At 50.5% G+C, this 21786-nt stretch overlaps 2 protein-coding genes across 4 annotated transcripts; both read right to left on the bottom strand.

The window, feature by feature from the left end:
• Positions 1-1049: 1049 nt before the first annotated feature.
• Positions 1050-4553, bottom strand: PTS (6-pyruvoyltetrahydropterin synthase). The gene is made up of 6 exons (XM_059867409.1): positions 4430-4553; positions 3331-3410; positions 2633-2655; positions 2165-2221; positions 1797-1867; positions 1050-1517 (listed from the first exon to the last, which is right to left on the bottom strand). The coding sequence occupies exons 1-6, from the start codon at positions 4501-4503 to the stop codon at positions 1379-1381; spliced, it is 444 nt and encodes a 147-aa protein (XP_059723392.1). The 5' UTR covers positions 4504-4553; the 3' UTR covers positions 1050-1378.
• A 1418-nt stretch (positions 4554-5971) lies between these two features.
• BCO2 (beta-carotene oxygenase 2) lies at positions 5972-21093 on the bottom strand. Of its 3 annotated transcripts, XM_059867406.1 has the most exons (13): positions 20785-21093; positions 19901-19993; positions 16383-16587; positions 15179-15390; positions 14129-14244; positions 12692-12794; positions 11514-11642; positions 11227-11387; positions 9742-9909; positions 7775-7912; positions 7423-7605; positions 6954-7064; positions 5972-6646 (listed from the first exon to the last, which is right to left on the bottom strand). In XM_059867406.1, the coding sequence occupies exons 1-13, from the start codon at positions 20891-20893 to the stop codon at positions 6533-6535; spliced, it is 1842 nt and encodes a 613-aa protein (XP_059723389.1). In that variant the 5' UTR covers positions 20894-21093; the 3' UTR covers positions 5972-6532. The 3 variants fall into 3 exon arrangements, with proteins under 3 accessions (XP_059723389.1, XP_059723391.1, XP_059723390.1); XM_059867408.1 differs by lacking the exon at positions 6954-7064 and having other exon boundaries at positions 20785-21091; XM_059867407.1 differs by lacking the exon at positions 19901-19993 and having other exon boundaries at positions 20785-21089.
• Positions 21094-21786: the final 693 nt, after the last annotated feature.

Raw genomic sequence — 21786 nt, 5'->3', positions numbered from 1 at the left:
TCCCCAAAGCACCCCCTTAGAAATGGAAAAGGATTCCCCAAAGCTGGAGCTCCCAGGGCAGAGGTTTTGCCCTGCCAAAGGGAATGTCCCTCATTTTTCTCCCAGTTCCCTTTTGGAAGCTCTCCCAGGCAGGCTGAGCGGGGCTGAACCAGGGCAGGGGACAGCACAGAGCTGTCCCCAGGTAAAGCAGTCCCCCCCCGACACTCCAGAGCAGCCCAGACTCCTGTGAATTTAAAGTTTCAAGGCAGCCCAGGGTTTTTTTGGCAGTGCAAACCCCACTTTAGCTCAGCCTGGAGCAGAGCGTGGCCAAGGTGAACAATTAGACAAGCTCCATTAAACCTCCCCAAAGGGGATGTTTGCTCCCGTTATTCAAACACCCCATTTCATGTAAAGCAAGGGAATTGCTGCCCAGCTTATCAGGTTGTTTTTTAATTATGTCCATTCAGCTATTCTTGATGGCCATTCCTAATTACTGCTCGGGACATTGCTGAGTGACAAAGGGACACAGAGTGCTGCCACTGCTGCCCCTGGACAGACACCGGGACTGGGTGGCCTTTAACCACAGGAATTGTGCAACATCCATTCCCTCACTGCCCTTCCTCAGCTCTCCCAGCCTGCCCCAGCTCCAGGATATCCAGGGTAATTGGGGTAGTGTCCATTTAAGCTCCTCTCACAGCCTCATCCTGCTGCAACCACCTCCACTGAATTTTGGGGTTGATTTAAGGGTGGATTTAAGGGTTTCTTCTTGCACTCCCTGCCCAGGGCTCTGCCACCACTGGGGCTGTGACATTCCCACTGCAGTTTCCTCAGTTTTCCATTCTCACCAACACCCTGCCCCCTTTGGCTCTCCAGTTTGGATCAGAAGTTTTTTTATTGCCCACCAGTTCCACACACAGAGAAAGATCTGCTGGCCACAGGAAGAAATATGCCTGCAGCACAGGAAATAAACTGATAAGAAGAAAATAAAAAAAAAAAAAAGATAACGTAGTTCTCACCCTCAAAAATGCATCTCTGTTTGATCAAGAAGCAAAGCAACACCAAAGCTCACATTATCAAATAAATGAATTCAATATTTAATCAGAGAGAAATCAAAGACTTTGGGATTTTGCCAGGCCCCTCCTCTCCCCAAAGCTGCTTTATTTACCATGGCACAATTCTAAATTTCACATCAGCTGGCAAAACAGGAAGGTCTTGAGGAAAAGCAGAGAAACCAACCCATTCTGAGAAGCCAGATGGGCAAACTGGGAGGGTCCTTGTGAAACACCTGCCCTTTTGTGCTGTGACACAGAACACAGGGCTGGCTGCAGGGAATGCTGAGCAGGGACCCACGGAGCTGATGATGGAGCCTTTCTGCTGAGCAGCTGAGCTCGGGCTGATTTCACTTGACAATTGCTTCTTCTCCCTTGTAAACCACCACGTTCTGCTCTGTCTCGTGCACCTCCACCTTGTAGAGGATGCCCTGGGGCAGCAGCTTCTGGAGGCTGTCCCAGATGAACACAGCAACGTTCTCCGTGGTGCTGAGGGGGAACAGCAGCAGGGTCAGGGCTGAAGTGGCAGAATGACACCAACATCTGCAGCCAGGATGGGCTGGGGGGATGCTGAGGGACAGCTGATGACACCTGAGCTCCGTGGGGATGGTGGCACTGCCAGCAAGTGTGGGATGGGTGGGATGGGCAGCTCCCACCCAGGCTGATGTGGGGAGGGGCAGCAGGGCTGGACACAGGTGTGCTCAGCACACAGGTACAGGCTGCTGCTGCCCAGGTAGGATCAGCTCTCCAGGAGCCCCCCTGACCCACCTCACCACCTCAGAGAAGTAGGGCACGTCCTTGTCCAGGTTTTTGTGGTCCAGCGGCTCCATGATCGCTGCCTGCAGAGAGAGGACAGTGACAGCCCTGTCCCTGCCCAGCCTGAGGCTCAGGCCACACACACAGCCAGGCAGCAGCACGGGGAAAAAGGGAAAGAGCCCCAGATCCAGCTGTGAGATTCCCAGCTGGAGACGTGGCACTGCCTCACGTAACACAGCAAAGGCATTTAAGTCTTCAATTATTCCCTGATTTCCTTTTGATCTCCTGCCATCAGCAGCTCACCACGTCCCCATGCTGGTACCAGACAGGCTCTAATCATCTCTCCCAGGGCATGAGGAGGAAAACTGGGCTGTTCTCACCTGCATGTATTCCTTCAGGTCTGTCAGGTTCATCACCATCCCCGAGACTGGGTCGATCTGCAGGGAAGCACAAGGGAGATTGGTGGCCTGGCAGCACAAACCAGGCAGGAATATCCGTGCTCAGCTCATCTGAGCCACAAGGAAAGGATCTCCCCACTGCCAGAGGGCTCAAGCTCCACTCCTGTGATGTTCCCATGGGCTTGATACAGCCTGGAAACAATTCCAGAGGTTCCACTGCCTCCTAAAAGCTGACACCAGGCAGAAACAACTCACTGGAAGAGTCTTCAAGCATGAAAAGAGCCCGAAACTGCAAATCCTTGTTGTGAACAGGACAATGGCCACAGAAAACCTTCTCCTCTAGTGATGGGCACAGAGTTTCCAAAATACTCTGGGAAATCCAGGCATGGGGCCAGAACTGTGGGGATTCTGCCACACTGAGGGACAGGAGAAGATGCTGGATGCACTCACCTCTCCACGCACGGTGACCACAACTGGAAAAAGAAAAGATCAGGTCACTGTGATGCCCATGAACCCAAAACCAAATCTGCTGCTGCTGGGACACACAACCCTGCTCACCCACAGGCTGCACTCAGGAGTGGGACTGCTTTTCTAAAATGAGGGGATGATCCATAAAAACAACGACTCAGAGGCACAAAGATCCCTCCCCAAGGTCTGGTGCCCCAGGCAGGCTGGAGATAAACCTGTCTTCCCTGATAAAGCAGCTCCTTAGCAGAGGTTTCAGGGTGCTAACAACACCAGGAGCCACTCCAGGAATTGGAGAGGGTTAATTCTGTGTGCTCAGGGTGTACAAATGGGAGAACTTGTGAAAAAACCCATTCAAATAATGTTTACAGGCTGTTTAATTTGCATGGCTTTTGCTTAGAAAAATCTCCATTCCAATCACAATGACTCTGCAGAGTGTGAACAAGCAGACCTGATTCAAGAAGTGGCGTTTGAAAAGAAATATTTATTATCTATTCAGCTGAAAAATGGCAAACCCATGCTATGGTTCAACCCCCTGCTGCTGAAATTTCCTCCTAATTCTTAATAAAAACACAAACCCAGCCACTAAAAGCTGTATCAAGCTGCTGAGAATGAGTGGCCCAGCCCTCCCCACCCTGAGAGCAGCACCACTCCAGGAGCAAGGATGGAAATCAGCTTCCCACCTTTGTAGTTGTGTCCGTGGCCATTTGGATTGTTGCACTTCCCAAAGAGCTTCAGGTTCTCCTCATCACTCAGGGATTTACTGTGGGAAAGGCAGGCACGGATCTGTTCCAGCTCTTCATGGATTCACTCTACTCTGCTTTCCAGCTCTCCATCTCTTCCCTCTCCCACATTTAACCAGCCCAGGAGGCACAAACACAGACAGAGGGTCTGGTCCATGAAAAGATGCTGTTGACAGCACTGACTCTTTCCTTGCTGTGGTTTTGTGTCTGTTTCAGAGCATCTGCTTGACACCACTGCTGCATAAATGTTCAACATCTGGGCCCAAAACCACTTAGGCCTGGAGCAAGCTGCACATTTGGGTTTATTACTGGTTAACAAAACTTAGGGAGCCTCTCCAAGAAGTACAAAGGATTTCCCTCTGAATCTTCCCTTTGAAGCAATCCAGGAGCCTGCTCTGAGTGCTTCTGGTCAAGGCACATTTTGGGAACATCACAGAACCCCAGGATCACTGAGGCTGGAAAAGAGCTGTGAGATTATGGAGTGCAGCCAGACCCAGAGCACTGAGTGCCACATCCAGGAGTTCCTTGGGCACCTCCAGGGATGGGGACTCTCCGGGCAGCCCCTTCTCCACCGTTTCCATGGAGAAATTCCTCCTGATCTCCAGCCTAAACCTTCTCTGGAACAGCTCGAGGCTGTTTCCCCTTGTGCCATCGCTCCTAGCCTGGCAGAAGAGGCCGAGCCTAAAACCTCCTTTGAGGCAGTTTCAGGTCAAGGAATAGATCCGTTTTGGGGGGAAACCAGCAGATCGGGGGGCGCAGGGCGATGGTTACAAAGCGAAAGCGCTGCCGGCTCGGTCAAAACACGGAACTGCAGCCGGGCACGGGCTGCGGGGAGGGGCTGGGCCAGGGACACGGCCGGGAAGCGCAGCGGGGCTCGGAGCCTCCTCCCGGCGGGGCTGCCCCGTGCGGGGCTCACCTGTGCGGGGCTCCCCCGTGCGGGGCTCCCCCGTGAGGGGCTCCCCTGTGCGGGGCTCCCCCGTGAGGGGCTCACCTGTGCGGGGCTCACCTGTGCGGGGCTCACCTGTGCGGGGCCGCTCACCTGTGCAGGCGGTGGCAGGCGCTGAAGGTGACGGAGCGCGACAGCCGCGCCAGGCGGGCGGAGCGCGGCGACATCGCGGGGACGCAGCGGGGACGGAGCGGGGCGGCTCCAGCCCGGCCCCGGGGGCGGCTCCAGCCCGGCCTCATCCCGGCCCCGGGGCGGCTCCAGCCCGTGGGATCCGCCCGCCGAGACGCGGGGATGCTCCGGTCCCCCCGTGTTCAGGCCCGGGATGCTCCGATCCCTCCGTGCCGGTGGCGGATCCGGGGATGCTCCAATCCCCCGGTGCCGATATCGGATCCGGGGATGCTCCGGTCCCTCCGTGCCGGTGTCGGCCCCCGGGATGCTCCAATCCCCCGTGTTTGGCCCCCGGGAAGCTCCTGTCCTCCGTGTTCAGGACCGGGATGCTCCGATCCCTCCGTGCCGGTGTCGGCCCCCGGGATGCTCCAATCCCCCGTGTTCGGCCCCGGGATGCTCCAATCCCCCGTGTCAGTGTTAGACCCCGGGCTGGTTAGGGACATCCCTGAAGGAGCGCAGCCCTGCAGTAACATTCATGGAGCTCAAGCCGAGGAACCCTTAAGGTGTGGTGATTTGCAGAAAGCTCTGGGAGAACGGGGAGTAACTGGATTTCTCAGTGCTGCAAGGGTTTGAATGTGCATTCCCTTAATTCCTGGGAATTCCCGGCGATGTCTGTCAGGGTGGGAAACCCCCGAGCCTCGGGGCAGGCTCTGTGTGAGAGGAGCAGGATCCGCAGGTTCGGGTGGGGAGCACAGCCTGTGAGCACAGCCCAGGCGGGGCTTTTGTTCTGGGGAAGCAGAGCTTTAAACACGGCAGCTTTTCTCTAATCCACACAAAGCGCCACCTGAACCTCTGACCCTTTTTCGTTTCCCACTTCAACAAGAAAAAAAAATAAAAATAAAAAAGAGAACCGACGGTGCCTGAACTCCATTAAAGACCTCTTGGCACCATTCTGCTGCCGTGCTGGGGGCTGCTCCCGCGGGGACAGGCTCCAGGAGGAGGGCAGGGTGTGACAATGACCAGAGGCTGCAGGGCAGGGCTGAACGGCAGGAACGGGAGCTGTTTGCCATCTAGTGGCTTCCACCAGCTCCGGCTGAGCCTCCTCTGCCTCTCCCAGAGCAGCAGCCCTGAGGTAAAATCCTTTTCCTTTTGCCAAGACCTGTGAGGAAGGGGAAGGAAGCTCAGAGGAGGAAAAGCCCCCAGGGTGAAAGGGCTCCTTTATTACTCAAGGAAATGATTCAAATAACTCTTCAGGCTTCTCACAATGAAGAAATACAACCAGAAGTCCTCATTGTTGACTCACCCACCCACACCCCAGGGTCCAGCAGCTGGAGAAGCCTGGATGAGCCAGGGGGCTGGAGTTTGTTCTGCTCTGCTTAACCCCAGAGGGACACCAAGGCCACGGGGGAGCTCTCTGGGTTTCCTACTGGTGGAACTGGGAGGAAGGCAGGCACTGTCAGCCAGCAGAGCCATGTCCTGCTCCAGAGATGTGTCCCCCACATCTACACGACTCCAAGGACAGGCAGAGAAAGGAAAAACTTCCCAAGGTTTTATTTGAGGGCACAGCTATGGTACAGAAAAAAGCACAAGCACAGCTTCTGTGAGTGTCTGCATCTACCCCCTGGAGTCCACTGAAGGCAACCTGGATGCAAGGGGGGGATGTACTCCCCTTCCCTGGGCCCACCTGTCACCTGCTGGGTTTTACTCCTCTCTTCTGCTCTGCATACTTCAGCCAAAGTCACAGCCCCGAGCGTCGCTGTTCTCCTCCCCTCAGAGCACCAAAGGAAGGGGTTGATCACCTCAGCTTCCATTTTCTGCCTTGCAAGCCTCACCCTGGGTATCCTTTGTGAACTGCTACTATAGCTGGTCTAGCAAGATAGTAAAAAAAATGTAGATCAAGCAGTGGGCTGTGGGAGCAAAGGGGCTTCTGCCTTCCTTGGCTATATTCTGTTAGGAATACAGGAGGTTGTGGTGGAGAAAAAGCAGCTCCTTCATCCCAGACGTGATGGAAAGGTGGGAGGTGAAGGCAGCAGAGGTTCTTTGTGAGGCTGGCTCAGCCCTGAGTCCCAGGAGGTGCCCAGGAGTTCCTCAGTGGGCAGTGAAGGTGCCGTGGAACCCGTAAGGCATTGGCACCCCGACTTCTGCTCGCCCCAGTTCCTGGAAGGTCTCTGCATCCAGGACGAGCAGGAAAGCACTTTGGTTCTGCAGGAGGAGCAGAAAGGCAGAGTGAGTGTCCAGGCTGAACTTCTTGCACTGTTTGCACACAAAGGTACAAAGCAAACCACGGAGACCAGACCTGCAGGGCAGGAGCTCTGAGCCTCACGGCTTCCACGGGGGACACACCAACATTCTGGGGAAACTCCTGCCTGCACTGCCTGTGCTGGGCCATGGCAGAGCCAGACACTCTGGGGAGCAAGAACTACCTGCCAGTGAGCCTCCAGCTGGGCTTTGAGGTTTGAAAAGTGAATTAATGCTGTGTGACTTTGATAAACTTCTGCCAGCAAGTTACCTCAGCAGGGGAGACCACCACAGACAAGATGACTCCGCTGTCCTCTGCCGTGGCATTAGGCACTGGCACAAACACGGGCTCTGAAGGGTAGCATCCCTCCTCCTGCCAAATCTAGCAAGCACAGGAACAGATGGATGAGCTTCAGGGACATATGGATGAGTTTCATTGCATTAATACTTGTCTGCTGCAGTGAGCAGAGTTACAAGTGCTCCCCACAAAGGCACCTGGAAATACTCTGTGCTCCAAGAAACTTAAGAGTTCAACTTTTAATTAACTTTTTTTTTCATTCCAGGAGTGTGCTGGTGCCATCCTCTCCTGTTTGGTGACTGTGTTCATAAGGTGCCAGGTGAGGGATGAAATCGGGAATCTCATCCCAGACCCATCTGGGCAAAGCCCTAAAACCCCCAGTAAATGTCACACCTTCAAATCCAGCTCAGGGGAAGGACTCGAGGAGCTGACTTCACCTCACCTTGAAGTTCTTGGTCTCCACATCAACCTTGACCAAGGAGTCTCCAAGCAGGTGCCCGAAGCCGCAGCCGTAGAAGTAGCGGTACCTGCGGCCGTTGTAGCCAGCGTAATTGATCTGGGGGAACTCCAGGCCCCCGACTTTCTCAAAGCCCTCAGGGTGGAGATTTTCATGTGTGCACCAGACCTGGAACGTGCAGAAATCACAGGGGAATTTCTAAAGGAAACGTGCAGGGTTGGTTCAGCTTGGGCAGGGCAGGAGAGCTGGCTGGTCCCACCAACCACCCCACAAGCAAGAGTGGTTAAAGCTCTGAGGTGCAGGTGCTGCAGGAATGGGTTTATGGTTTGGTACACACCTTGCCATCTGCACCTTTCACAGCCTTTGCCTGTGTGTAAGGCAGTGGGTTCAGGTTTTTCCCCACGGGTGTGTCTGAATCCACGTCCAGAGGGAGAACAAAGCGGCGAGGGAAAGCTCTGGGGACGGAGGCATAAACCTGTTAGAGAGACAGAGAGGGATGGTGATGGAGGGAGGACAGACATTGCAGCCTAAATGCACTTTTGGGGAACAATTCTGAAGTTTTAGACACCCCTGAATTCTTCTTCTTCTTCTTCTTCTTCATTTCCTTGTGTGTTTGACCAAGTTCTGGTAAGGTAAAACACATAATGGAAAGAAGAAGTTCCTGCATGTTCCAGTAATTTACAGCAGGAACCAAAACCACATGAATTAAAAGGGTCAGCACTGCTCTCACAGTAATTAATGCTGAGCTTGGTATGCAAATCAGCCCAATGAAAATCCATTATCTCCGGATCCAGCAGTGGGACAGACCCTGCACTGTGTTTCATTGAGTGAGAACAGGCTCGTTTGCTTTACATCACTCTGTGGAGAAGCAGGAGAGCCCTGTGCCTTCAGTGCCTGAAGCTCCCCTGCAGGATTCCCTCCTCCATGCTCAGCTACTCGTGGATTCATGGCTGGAAGTCCAGGGAATGATGGTGGATTCACCTGGGGAGCACAGTGCAGCCCCCAGTGTGGCACTCAGCACATTGAGAGGACAATTCCACCCCTGCCACTAAAGCTCTGCTCAAGCCAAGTTCATAACCCATCATGTTCCCATTTAAGTGAAATAGGCAAGGACCCTATTTTGGTGTCTCTCAGTTACTTCAATCCACAACTCACCAGTTCAGTTGTCAAACTTCACTTTAATCACATGGTAATCCTGAAACCCTGTTTCCAAAACTTTTCTGGTTCATGTAATCTGGCTGAGGAACTGTGCCAGACAGAACACTCTGCCAGGGTTAGTGAGCCAGCAAATCTGGGGAAAGGAGACAAGCCATGCCCAGACACTCCTGAGGCTTTTGAGAAGTCTGAGGTTCTGTTCTGAAATGACTCCTCTGTGTGTGTGGGGGTGAAGTGGGCTGGTGATGCCACCTGTCACTTGAAGAATGTGCCTGTTGGAAACACAGGCCCAGTGCTGGCACCAGGACACCTTCAACCACAGCAAACTCCACCTGGGCTGTGCTCAGAGGAGGACAAAAAAACCCCTGGGATTAACACTCTGCTCTACTTGAATATGCTCAAAAAACGCTTGAAAAAACCCAAAATAAATGCCAAGAGAAAGCAGAACCCGATGGGACACAGCTGTGCTCCTTTCAGGTCAGAGCTGAGCTGGTTCTAGACAGCTCAGGACAGACAGAGGAAGTTCAGCCCTGTCTGGACAGGCAGCAGCATCCCCAGCACGCTGGGTTTCCAACAAACACATCTGCAGGGTGAGAGACTGAGAGCACCCCCACTTTTCCCATGTGTGACCTATGCAAAATAATGCCCCTCTCACAGCCTGAATGGGGTTTTTCACAGAGCTGGGCACAATAAATAATTTATTTGAATGTGCTGCTGTGAGGTGTCTGTGGGGAACAGTGCAGGGGTTTCCGTGGTGTTTGTGGTTTTGTGATTTTCATAAAAACTGCTCCTTTTCTGAAGTAATGTCTTAAAGAACAGGGTTCCTTTTTCCATTTAGAAGTCATGCTACAACTTATTTTGCATCATTTCTTGGGGGGGAAATTGCATCACACAAGGATAAGGAAAATGACTATCATTAAAAACAAGGTTTTAAAACAGAAATAAATTCTGCCAGGCTGTGGAGCTCTGTGTCAAGGGCATCCTCCATGGAGAGAGATTTAAAAGGAGAGGAAGCCTCAAGAGATGATCATTTCAGTTTTCATGGAGCTCTGGTTGTGCTGTCCCCACAGCGTTCTGCATTCTCCCAACCTGAGCTTTGAAAAGCAGCTCCTGCAGCAGATGCTGGGCGAGCAGAGGCAGGGATCTCACCTGGTCCAGCCCTTCCCCACTCCTCCTGAGGTTCTGCAGCGTGTACAGGGCCAGGCTGGTGCCCTCGTCCTGGCAGCACAGGTCCAGCACCACGCAGCCCTGCTCCTCGAAGGCGTTGATCTGGTGGAAGGTGACGAAGGGCTGGGAGCACCAAGAGCCTGGCAGCACCTGCAGGGACCAGGGCACAGCTGCAGCTCCTCTGCACAGCTCCCTGCCTCACCTCCTCTCTCTCCTCTCTCCTGCAGCCCCACATTTCTCCTCATAGAGAAAAGCAAGGCACAGTTCTTCCCAAAACAATTCTTATCTCGTTTGCTGTGCCTGTGTTGTGCCAAAGCAGGATGCAATGTGGAGGTTGTTCACCCACGGTGATGGGGTTTGGTTTCCTTGGCCTGGCAGGGCCAGGTGTGTGTGTGTGTGTGTCAGGACTGTCAGGACAGTCACGAGATTGTGTGCAGAGTTGGGTGCTTGGCAGGTTCAGTTTAGATGTAATGTAACACAGTGTAATAGAGTATAGAATTATAAGGTATCATAAAGTAATTAATTAGCCTTCTGATACCAATACAGCCCTCCTCATCACTCACAGAGAAATTCACCTTCACAGAGAAAAGCAAGGCACAATTCTTCCCAAGAATATTTCTGGGTTTCACATTCTCTGAACCTCAGAGAAAGGAACCACAATTCTTATCATTTGCTGTGCCTGTGTTGTGTGGAGATTGTTCACCCACAGTGATGGGGTTTTGTTTCCTTGGCCTGTCAGGGCCAGGTGTGTGTGTGTGTGTGTTGGGACTGTCACTGACAGCCATGAGATTCTGGGCAGTTCTGTGCAGTTGAGTTCTTGGCAGGTTCAGTTTAGATGAAATGTAACACAGTGTAATATAGTATAGAATAATACAGTATAATAAAGTAATTAATTGGCCTTGATAAGATGGAGTCAGATGCATCATTCTCTCCCCTCACTGAGGATCCCTGCAAATACCACACTGCCCCCCACTGCCACCCCTCTCATTCCCTGGGCTTTGCCTTCTGTCCTTGTGTCACCACAAAAGGGCTGCTTTAAGCCACTAAGGAGCACAACTGGAAGAAGAAAACCCAAAATATCAATCAGCCCCTTGCTGTGCATCTTTCCCAGGTTCTGACCTTTTTATACCCTGTAGTACCTGGGACCTGCATTTCAGTCCTTGTCCCTCCAAACTGATTCTTTCTGCCTGTCCTTTTAGGGCTGGCAAAAAAATCAAGAATAAAGAGGAAAATGCATGAAGAAATCCCATTTTTAACAAACCTACAAGTGAACATTGTAGTGTAAATCTACACTACAATAAACTTTAAAATGTTTATTGCTGTAACTTCTGGATTGGTTCTTAAACTCCCCATGGCTGCTATGCAGCACTTTTGGGAATTAAAGTTCCCAAAAAATTGGACAAAACAATTGGAAATTTGGAACTGAAGTGGCAGATTAGCTGCTGCAGGGGCCAAAGACCCCCTCACCTCCCCAGTGTGCTTGTTCACCACGTGGAAGTAGGTGTTGTGCTGAGGCTCCCAGCTTATCCCATCATAGATGGCTTTCCCACGGAGCTTGGAGGTGATGATCTTCAGCAGGTTCAGCTTGAGGGGCTGCTCGATGAAAATGATGTAGTTCTCAGTCATCCCTGAGGAGAGAAGAAGGAATATCACCCAAATACGAGGCAAGAAAACATCTCAAGGGCAGAGAGAGCTGGCCAGCCCTTTCTGCATCACATCTCCCCAAACTCCCTGAGCTGGGGGTGGACTCTTACCAAAGCTGTGGTAGTAGGATGGCTTGGCCCTGTCCCTGGGAGGGATGGAGCACAGGACTTTGGCTCCCTCCAACGTGTCCCCGTGGCCTGGCTCCTGTGGGGGGACCCTGATGATGTTGTAGCTGGATCCTGGAAAGGGGAGAAGGTGTTCAAACCAAACTCAGGCTCTGCTCCTTCCTGCTCCTCAGGAATACTTGAAACAACCTCTCCTAAACCTCTCCCAACAGGCAGTAAAACATTTTACAGAGGATTTATCTACCAAAAAAAAAACAAAAAGAGGAAGCTTGAAAGGAAGTAAAGGGATCTTGTCAGTCTGGGAGAATGCCAGATCTGCCTGAAGTGCTCTCCTGTAATAGCAGGGGCAGGATGAAAACCAAGCTCACAGGAAATGAAAACTCTGAGCCTTAGTAATGCTCATTTAATAAACCTGAGCAGATGAGCAGGAAAGGATGGCACCTCTGAATAATAAAGATCTAGAGCTTGGTATGTCCAGCTGAAAAAAGCATGTGGCACAGAGCTGGACTTGGCTGAGGCCAAAAGGAAATGAAAGCAGCAAGAATGAAAAATGGTCAAAGCTGGGAAAATGTGGAGCTGGCCTAAGGGATCACAGTAAAGGGCAGTGGCTGTTTTCAGAGGCTCTGGAAAAGAAGGATTTCACACAGCTGACAGGGACTGATTGCTCTGAGCAGCCATGTGGATGGAACAGGATCCCATCAAGAAGCTCAGAGTTCTAAGAAGAAAAATATCCCATAAAATTCAGCTTTGCTGGAAGATAGCCAGGTGACCAGAATAAATTCTATCATCCCTCCTGCAAAAACCCTTATGGTGCTCATCAAAAGCCAATTTATTCTCAGTGAAAAACATGAATTGCTAAATTTCTTCAGATGAGGCTTCAACAGTGGAGGGGACTTTAAAACAGTCATTCTCCTGTTTTCCAGCAAAGGCTGGGAGAGCAAGAGGAGAATTTGCAGGACATTCACAGGCCAAAGTCAGAAGCGTCTGAAACTAAATCCTGAGAGGAGCCAGATTTATGGGACAGACTGACACTGACATTTTGACTCAGGAACAGCAATTTCCAGCTCTCTTTGGGTGTTTCTTCATCAGCTGCTCCTTGAAGCAGCACCAGGAGGGATCCTGTACACCCTGCCCCAAACCCAGGCTGGCCATGCCCTCCCTACCATGCTTCCCATAGGAGTTGCCCATGTTGTAGGTTGTCCCATCAGACTCGTAGTGGGGATGAGCTGTGGCCCCATTCACTGCAATAAACTTGCTCCAGTCCACCTGCAAATGCCAGAGAGTTTCAGTCAGTGCAGAACCTCCCCAAGGGTTGGTTTTGTGGAAGTCTGAGGAAGAAGAGCAGATTTAATTATTAATAATGTGGGGTCTGGACTCCAGCCTTCATTCTCCCTGCAAACCCTTGCAAATAAGGATATTTCTCTACCAGTAAAGCAGGACTAATGGCAGTAGACATTCCTTGGAAGACACAGATGTTCCTTATGGTACAAGTGCTGACACAGTGGGAATGTTGCCCATGACAAGCACAGGCAGATGTGTGAAGGGAGAGTCACTGCCCCAAAAAATCACTGCAAGCTCAGAACACCAGGTCCTATTGAGGCATCTCAAACTGGAGACTTTAAATGTGAAATCATCCTTTCCATTTCTTCACTTAGTCAAAAAAAATAACACTGCACCTAAAAAAAACTGCTTGAGGGGAATTCTTTTCACTTTATGACAGAAAGGTTCAACAGAGCTGAACATGAAAATCCCCACCTGTCTTTTCATGACTGCAATCTCCTTTACAAACAGATCAGCTGGCAAACCACCCAGGACAGCTCGGTGGCTGTTACATACAATTTATTCATGACTCACCACTGATCCTGCAGACAGGGATTCCTGGACTGGCTCCCTCAAGACCTGGGGAATGCTCTGAGCTGGCATTTTTTGGTGTCAAACAGCCCAAGCAGCAAACACTGACTTAGGAAGGGCAGAATCCTCCCTCAGCCCTTCTCACAGCTGCCCAGCCCAAATCCCCTCTAAGGGTGCAGGCAGGGGGGACACCCAGCTTGTGCTGTCCTGTCACAGGTCACCTTCCTCTGTCACATCCAGCCACGCTCCTGGGAGAGGGTGCACAGGACACAGGGAAAAACTTCTCTGATGTTTTGGTCATTTCCTAGCAGGGGGGAGAAAACCAAGTGGCAGCTGAACCCTGCCTTCAATACAGAGGGTTTGATCAAGGGCAGCTTTGGAGTGTGCAAAGCTTGAGGTGTAAAAAGATAAAGAGAATTGATATGAAAGCAAAGCACACGGGAAAAGGCAGATGTGAGATCAGCAATGTTCACTTTTTCTTGCACACAGAAAAAAGTTGTTTCCTGCTCTGCTAAGAGGTGCAGACAAGCCCAGGCAAGCAGGGAGAGCAGGGGAGGACTGACAGCTGTGCCCAGCCAGGCAGTGGCTGCACCTCCAGCCCTGGGGGCTGCCTTGCTGCTGCACAGGGACTCGGCAGAGAGATGCTGCAGGCACAGACAAATTCCTTTGGAAGTGGAATTCCCCTTGAGCCAGCAAGGTGTGGTTGTGCACCATCTGTACCCCAGCTCCCTTATCCCACCTGCCCACACCTTCTCCTTTGTTTCCAGTGTCTCTGGGTCCACCTTGTGCATCCAGATGTTCTCGCTGCTGACATAATAATCCCCTTTGTACAGCACGTAGTTCACATTGCAGTTGTCACTGGGCTCTGAAACAGAAATCTTGGCATTGAGTCCAGCTCTGTGCAGCTCATGTTGAATTATGGCAAGTTAGACATGTTTAAACAAATAAACCCATTTGCAGTGACATTAATCCCTGTGAGATTTATTGATTGGAAATATCTGGCTAATCTGCAAAGGGAAGCTGTCTGTGCAGGTGGAGCCAGGTTAAAGGGACAAGGACAGGGATGGAAATCACTGCTGGAGCTGGGCAGAGGCAGGTGAGGGATGTGGATTGATCTGGAATGTCTCGAGGGAGCTGGGGTGGGGATTTGGGGGGTGTCACCATGAGTGAAGGTGTGAGCACCTCAGGAAAGGACAGATGGTGTGGCAGGAGGAGCGAGGAGAAAAGGAGGATGGTCACAGCACCAGCAACAAGCTGCAAACTTCAGGCCTGTGCTGGTTTTAGTGGGGAACACTTATCTTGCATTTAAGCCTCTTTCTTCCCTGACGTACACGGAATCCTAAAGGTACTGGAACTTCCATTCCTGTGCAGCACCATCCCTCACCCCACTCAATAATCTCCTGCCCCTTAGTCCAGGAAGGGAGGGATTAGCCCACTTACCCTACAAGCTTAGCCAGGCAAGGTGTTTTAAGGGCAAAGCTGTGTCTCAGGTAGAACATCAGGGTGTAATGCTCATTATCAGCACTGCACAGGATGTTCTCTTGGGCAGAGCTTTCTTTGGGAAATTTGCAAAAATATCCAGGATTGAGCCAGCTGAAGTGGCATTAAAACATTAAACTCTGCCTCCCCCAGCCGAGGCTGACACCGATTTGCATAATTTTGACATTTGGGCCATATTCTAAGAAAAGCATGGGCTCACAGAAAGTCTGTCAGACTTCCTCACCCCTCCCTTTCCACCTAGTCACAAGTTCCTCCAAGAAAATCTCAGCAGCCTCTGCTGTTTTGCAGAGCACCCTTACGTGGCGGCTCGAAGCGGGACAGGAAGCGCCCAAAGAGGCTCTTGCACGGGTCTGGCATGGCCAAGGTGCCAAACTCCGAGGCCACGATGCGGCTGTGCTGGCTGTTCCTCAGGTAGGAGCTGCTCTGCAGGAACCTGCTCCTGTAGGTCACCGTGCCATGGGCCAGCTGGAACTGGTGCAGCAGGGCCATGCCATCAAACCAGTGGTTAAACCTTCCAGGAGAGAGAAAAAAGAGATGAAGAAGAGTTGGGCATTATATGATGCAGTGTAATACTCTCTTTTAGGTTTTCTGGTGTTTGTAAAAGCTGATTCCCAGATCCCCTGAATTATTAACCAAGCACAGCTTTGTTTGGGAAAACCCCTGAATCAAACCAACCAAACCAAACCAAATCAAAACAAATCAAAACAAATCAAAACAAGTATATTCACCGCTGTGGGATGTGATGTTTGCAAATGCTGTGTGTAAGGGCTTTTGGGAATAATCTATACAGATATACCACCCACTTCAGGCTGGTTTAAACCATTCCTCTGCAGGGAATGGAGTTTGTGCTGTACTGTACAACAGAAATTATTACTGCCAACCCAGAGGTCTTTAGCTCTCAGCTTCTTGCAGGATGTTATTGTCACCAAACCAAGGGATTTGTGAGACTCCCAGAACCTGATGGTCTCTCTCTAGGAATATGAGGAGGAGATCAGCTTTGGCCAGTTGCTGCCACCAGCTGAGTTGTCAGTTACTAGAATGGCACATTCCAAGCCATAGGGGAGTAAGTGCCTTCTAGGAATATTTTAATATATTATTCTTTAAAGTGGGTGGGTTTGCTTCTAGAGCAGTTCACACCATTTGGTGCAACCAACTCTCCAAATTCCCACCCCGGATTTATTTCAGGGCTGGGTTTTTGTCCAGGACAGAGGACAAAGCTGGGTGTGTTTTATTCCCCAGCCCACCACGGTGAGTGGGTGAGAGCCTCTCTGTGACTCAGCTTCCCCAGCCTGGGTGGCTTCACCATTCAGCTCCTCTCTGCAGAAAATGGGAGTTCCCAAATGAGGGAGCAACTGCTCTCAAAAGAGTGACATTGATATTTCTTCCTTCCCTTACATAAAAAGAAACTAAAAGATACTCTAAATAGTAATGAGGGGAGTCCCCTTTAGGTTTAGGCAGAGTTCTGGCCAGAACTATTTAAAAATTCATTTAAAGGAGACTTACTTGTCATTGCCAAACTCGAACTTGCCAGGGCCATTTCTCAGCAGATTTCCATTAATCCACTTGGGAATGTGTCCTTTGATCCTGGCTGGGATGGGCTCGGGGGTCTCCTCCACGCTCTGCACTAAGGGGGAGATGCATTGCAGCCCCCGGGGTCTGTGGCAGAGGATTTGCTCCTTGGATGGGCTGGGCAGGTAATTCTTGAAACCTGCAGAGAGAGCAGGGAGAACAAAATGCAGGGAATTGAGATTTTCATGGGATAAAGTGACAAATGCTGGATCTTGAGATTGCATGTCAGGGAGAAGAGCATTCAGCATCTGCAAGCAGCCAAGTTGTGGTGGATACTCAAGGTAAAGCCACAAAACCCAACATGGGAGCTGAAAACCCTGTGGATTCTACTCTGCTCTAGTTAATCCACAAGGGACACCAGTTCTGCAGCCCAAAGGAGGTAACAGAATATAGGATGATAGAAAAGATGATGACTTTTCTTTTAATCAAAGAAATGTGTGTTTGGATTTAATTTCGCAAATAATTAAGAGAAGAAAAAAAACTAACTGCAATCCTAAAAAAATGGAAGAACACCAATGAAACTGAGCCAAAGCCCATTTACAGCACAAAACAGATTTTGTTTTATTTGGCAGTGAAATAAGCAGAGAAGGATAATTTCTGATGAAGCCTCTGATTTGGCTGCAACCACCCCTTCTGGAGAACAAAAGCTCCAGGAGAGTGTGAAGTGATGGGAACGCTGTGAGCTACCAGTGATGTCAGTGATTGGCTCCCACAGCCTGCTTTGCAAAGCCTCATCAACACAAGGATTGTTTTAGCAATCCATTTAGCTGCAGAGGTGGATTTAGTCGGGGGTGCCTCCGTGCCCAGGCTGGCACCTGCCCATCCTGCCCTCAGTGCAGTCTCTCTGTGCTCTCCCCGAGACCATGGAACCAGCCTGGGCTGCTGAGCACCGAGGTGGGCTGAAATTCTGACCAAAAAGGGCACGTGGCAGGCAGAACTCCATCACCCAGGCCTGCTCAGACACCACAGTCTGAAGGGAGCCCAGGCTGTTACTGAATTCACTCAGATTTTCTGTTCCTTCACCACCGCTGTCTCTGGCCCACATCCTTTAATCCAGGTGACCAAGTGTAGCGCTTGCCCAATTTCCCTCCTCTGAAATGCTTTGTTCTAGATCTCCAGAGGAAATCTGCTATTTCAACCAGACTGTCTGCAAAAGAGCTGAGCTGGCAGGCAGAATTCTGCTGAGCTTGTTTCTCTACACAAAAACACCCACAGGCTGGGTGTCAGGATTGCAGGAAGGTAAAATGCAAGGTTCCAATCTAGCTCTCCAGTCTGCCAATCCCCAAATCCTCCTTTAGATCTCGGAAGTGTATGCAGAAATGCAGATGAGGATTGCAAAGATGCAAAATATGCATTGAAGAATGAGAGGAACACATCCAAAATGAGATATTTTGAAGATTTCATTTGCAAAGGTGCGAAATATGCATTGAAGAATGAGAGGAACACATCCATAAGGAGATATTTCACATCCAAGCAGAACCAAAGCTCATGAGTCATGGACATGCATGACTCAGGACAGCATTCCATCGAAAGTTTCTGGGGAGCACTGTAAATGAAAATTTTGGAAAGATACATTCCACGAAAGAGCCTGACCAGGGCTGGAAAAGATCTCCTGAGTTCACCCCTCCCAACTGCTGCCCCAGAAATTCTTAGATAAGAATTCTGTCTTAAAACTTATTATGTCTACAGGCACTTATTCCCTCTTTGGATAACTGCTCCTTGTCCAGATGATCAGGAAAATGCTTTGAATTTACCAAAGGACATTATTGTTGTTTACCTGGCAGCTCTGGTGTGTGGTTTTGGTAGTTTTCCCTTCCTTGTGTTGTATTTAGGGTGAAGAATCATATCACTTCCTAAGCTAAGTAAGCCAAGTTCTTTTTGTTTTTCCTGTCCTGTGATAACCATTCACGTGGTCATCTCAGTAATCCTTGAAATCTGATCTAGTTAGAACTCATCTCATTAGAACTCATTCCAAGGCATCCCCTACAAACTGGAGTCCAATAGCATGGGCTATAAACAACAAGAATATTTAAGGGGATGCCCCAAACCCAGGCCAGAGAGGGAGAAAGAAGCACAACAAGAGAATGGATTGGGTTTTTCCTTCTGGACATCACTCAAATGAGCTGAAGATCCTGGCAGAAATTAGTGCCAAATGGGAGCAAATCCCAACACCCAGATGAACCAAAACAGAAGCTACCAGAAACAAGACAAGTCATTGCAGACAATTCTGAATAGCTAGTGGGAGGGAAGGCATGCAAGAAGAAAAAAAATAAATCTTCCCTATTAAGCAAAAGCAGGTATGAGTAATAACTGTCAACCCTAAGTGCACTTTGAATGCACAGAACACAGATTACTCCTGCTCAATGTTCCTGAGAAATTTCAAAAAAGCCGTTTCAGCTTCAGGGAAAAGCTCACTCGTAAATAAAAACCTTTTTTAACATCTAGCTCCCCAAGAATGGACCCATCTCTCTCTGAGGAAGGCAGAAGACAAACTGGTTTTCAATATTAAATGATGCGTAAATAAAATGATTCCTTCAGTTCTGGCCGCGATCTGAGATGGGAAGAACTTGAATCCACAATTAAAACCCCACAGTCCCAGTGGCACTCTGTGTGTGCTTGAACTCCTGAAAATCAGCACGAGATCACAGAACCCTCATTTCTCCAATGTAGTTTCCATCCTACCTCAGACTTTCAAACACAGGCGTAACATCTTTGGCATATCCAAGCAGAGGCAGCGCCAGACACGGAGATGTAACTTTCCTCCAATATTTTCTTAACACAGCAGGCAGTCCCTGCAGAGTTATCCTTTGCTCAGCTCCTGTTCCCCTGCACAGTGTGCCATGATTTCACTGACCAGTACAAACTGACAGCCCTGCACTGATTAGTTATTGATTGCTTATATGCAGAAATGGAGGGAGGAAGGACCAGGCTCTTGAAGACAAAGCTGCTGTGGGTGCAAGGAACCATGAATCAGACATTAAATTGTACTTAACAGCAGTGGGTGAGACACGAAATCTGTAATGGTGGACGTCAGAAGCATGGGAGCCATTTGCTACATGGGATCACATGGGAGACGGCAAAGCCATTTTGATTTTAATCTACAGGTTCAAAGCCAAGGCTCAGGAACCACCTCTTCACACACAGTCTAATTGTTTGACTCCAGAATTAAAAACCAAATTTAGCAAATAGAATGCTTGTTATATTCTTGAAGTAGGGAGAATGAGGCAAGAATTCTGTTTTCCCCAAGGATCATTCAAACTGGGAATAATCCTCTGGCACCCGGCTGTGTTTTGTTCCATGTAAAACACTGGCACAGCATGGAAGCCAAGCGGTTTTCCCCGACCCCAGCCCAAACCACAGCTGTGGATTTGTGCCCTCTGCACTCCAGCCATCCCCGGGGCTGGAGCCCTGAGCTCCCGCTGGGATTTCCGAAGGGAAGGGGCAGCACTTGCCTTGCGAGTGCCGGGATGTGCCCGGGCTGGGCTCCTTGCTCCATGCTGCTGCTTGGTTCCCCATGGCCAGGGGCTCAGGCACCGACTTCCTCTCTAAGAGCCAGGGGAGCAAAGGAAAACAGAAAAGAAACGACAGAAAACACAGGGAAAAAATAAATGGAGAAAAAGAGCAGGGGAAGGCTCAAAGGAAGGAAAGGAGGAAGGCGACAGTGAACTCCAGCACACGAAATAGCTGTTGATTTCCCAGAAAAATCAGAGTTTACAATTTGGGGTCTTCTGGCGGCACAACAAGGCAGATTTGAGATTTATTTTCAGCTCTTTGGATACCTCGGAAGCAATGCTTTGAATTTAAAGGACACAAAACCACCACTACCATCATAAAGCAGGAATTCCCGTGAGGTCGGCCATGATTTTTATTGGTTGCTAATTTCTGAAAACAAGCAAACAAATAAAATAAAACAAAGAAAAGAAAAAACCCAAGCAAAAAGCAGCTCAAGCGGTGCAATGATGACACGAAGCACAGAGTCGAGCTGTGACACAAAATCCTTTGGGGCAGTTCACCGTTTGCACGTTCAGGTTAAAGCCTCGGCAACGATGCGGCTCCAAAGAACCCTCTCCCTGCCCGCTTCCAGCTGGCTCCCTCGCACAGAGAATCTGCTGCGTGCTGCTTTCCCAGCTCTAGACCATCTGTATCTGCTGTAATCCTTGCCTCTGCCGTTTATCCATTCAACAAATAACAGGCATTTTCTGCTAATCGAACAAAGACTTCAGATCGCTCTGTCGCGAATGCCTGACAACAGGAATTGTTCTCCCGACCCGTGTCAGCAGCAGCAGCCCCTTTCCCAGGGGACGGGATGAAAGGAATTGTTTTTAAGGCGTTTTACCTGGAATGAATTGCACCAAAGAGCAGAGGAAACGCAGCAGGTGAGCGAGCAGGAGGCTGGCGGCGGACAAAAGGATTTTGGCGAACATATTCCGGCGGGCAGAAGGCATCGGCTCGGAGCGGCCGGGCGGAGGTAGCGGTGCCAGGGCAGCGAGCAGGGAGGCAGCGATGGTCGGCAGAGGTGAGCGCTGCCTCTCATCATCCTTTCACAATAAGAGCCGTGCCCGCAGCAGCGCCGCGTCCCGCGGGCCGGGCCGGCCGCGAACGCTCCGCTCCGTGCACCTGGGCCAGGTGAGCTGCGACTGCAGGGAGCAAGGTTGGAGCGCTGCTGCTGCCAGGGCACTGCCGCCGCTGCCAGGGCATTGCTGCTGCCAGGGCATTGCCGCTGCCAGGGCATTGCCGATGCCAGGGCATTGCCGCCGATGCCAGGGCATTGCCGCGCCTGGGAACAACGCTCCAGCGCTCTGTGCCAGCCGGAGAGATGCAAAGACAGACAAGGATAGGATCTGTGTCTGTGTAAACAGCCAGACTTACACAGGAAATTCCCGTCACCTCGCCTTCGTGTTCGGCTCGCAGAAATACTTGGGATGCAAAATAGTTTTGTTTCAAAACCTGAGGAGCCATTTTGCACAGTAAGGAATCTCAGGGTTTCGGGAATATCGGTTGCCACGCCAGATTCCCCCACCAGATCCAGCAGGATGGGCCGCGCTCTGCTGAGCTGCGCCTAGGACAAAGCCTTCCCTTGGGGATGCCAGGAGCGAGCTGCCAGCGCTTGGGATTTGTGATGGAAAATTGGTTTCATGTCATTAAGCAGCTCTTAAAGGCTGCGCTGTGCCTGGAGAGGGAGCTGGGCAGCAGGCACAGCACTCCAGGACCCCATTCCACAGACAGATTAAATCTCATCCGAAACCTGCTGCGAATTAAGCTGATTTCTTCCTGCCCTTCCTGCACTTTTAGAACTCCTCTCTTATTCCCTCTCTTGAGCTGTGCTTTCTCTCAACAA

Source organism: Haemorhous mexicanus, chromosome 24 (assembly GCF_027477595.1).
Source record: "Haemorhous mexicanus isolate bHaeMex1 chromosome 24, bHaeMex1.pri, whole genome shotgun sequence".
Classification (NCBI taxonomy): domain Eukaryota; kingdom Metazoa; phylum Chordata; class Aves; order Passeriformes; family Fringillidae; genus Haemorhous; species Haemorhous mexicanus.
This window is presented reverse-complemented; position numbering and strand designations above follow the sequence as displayed.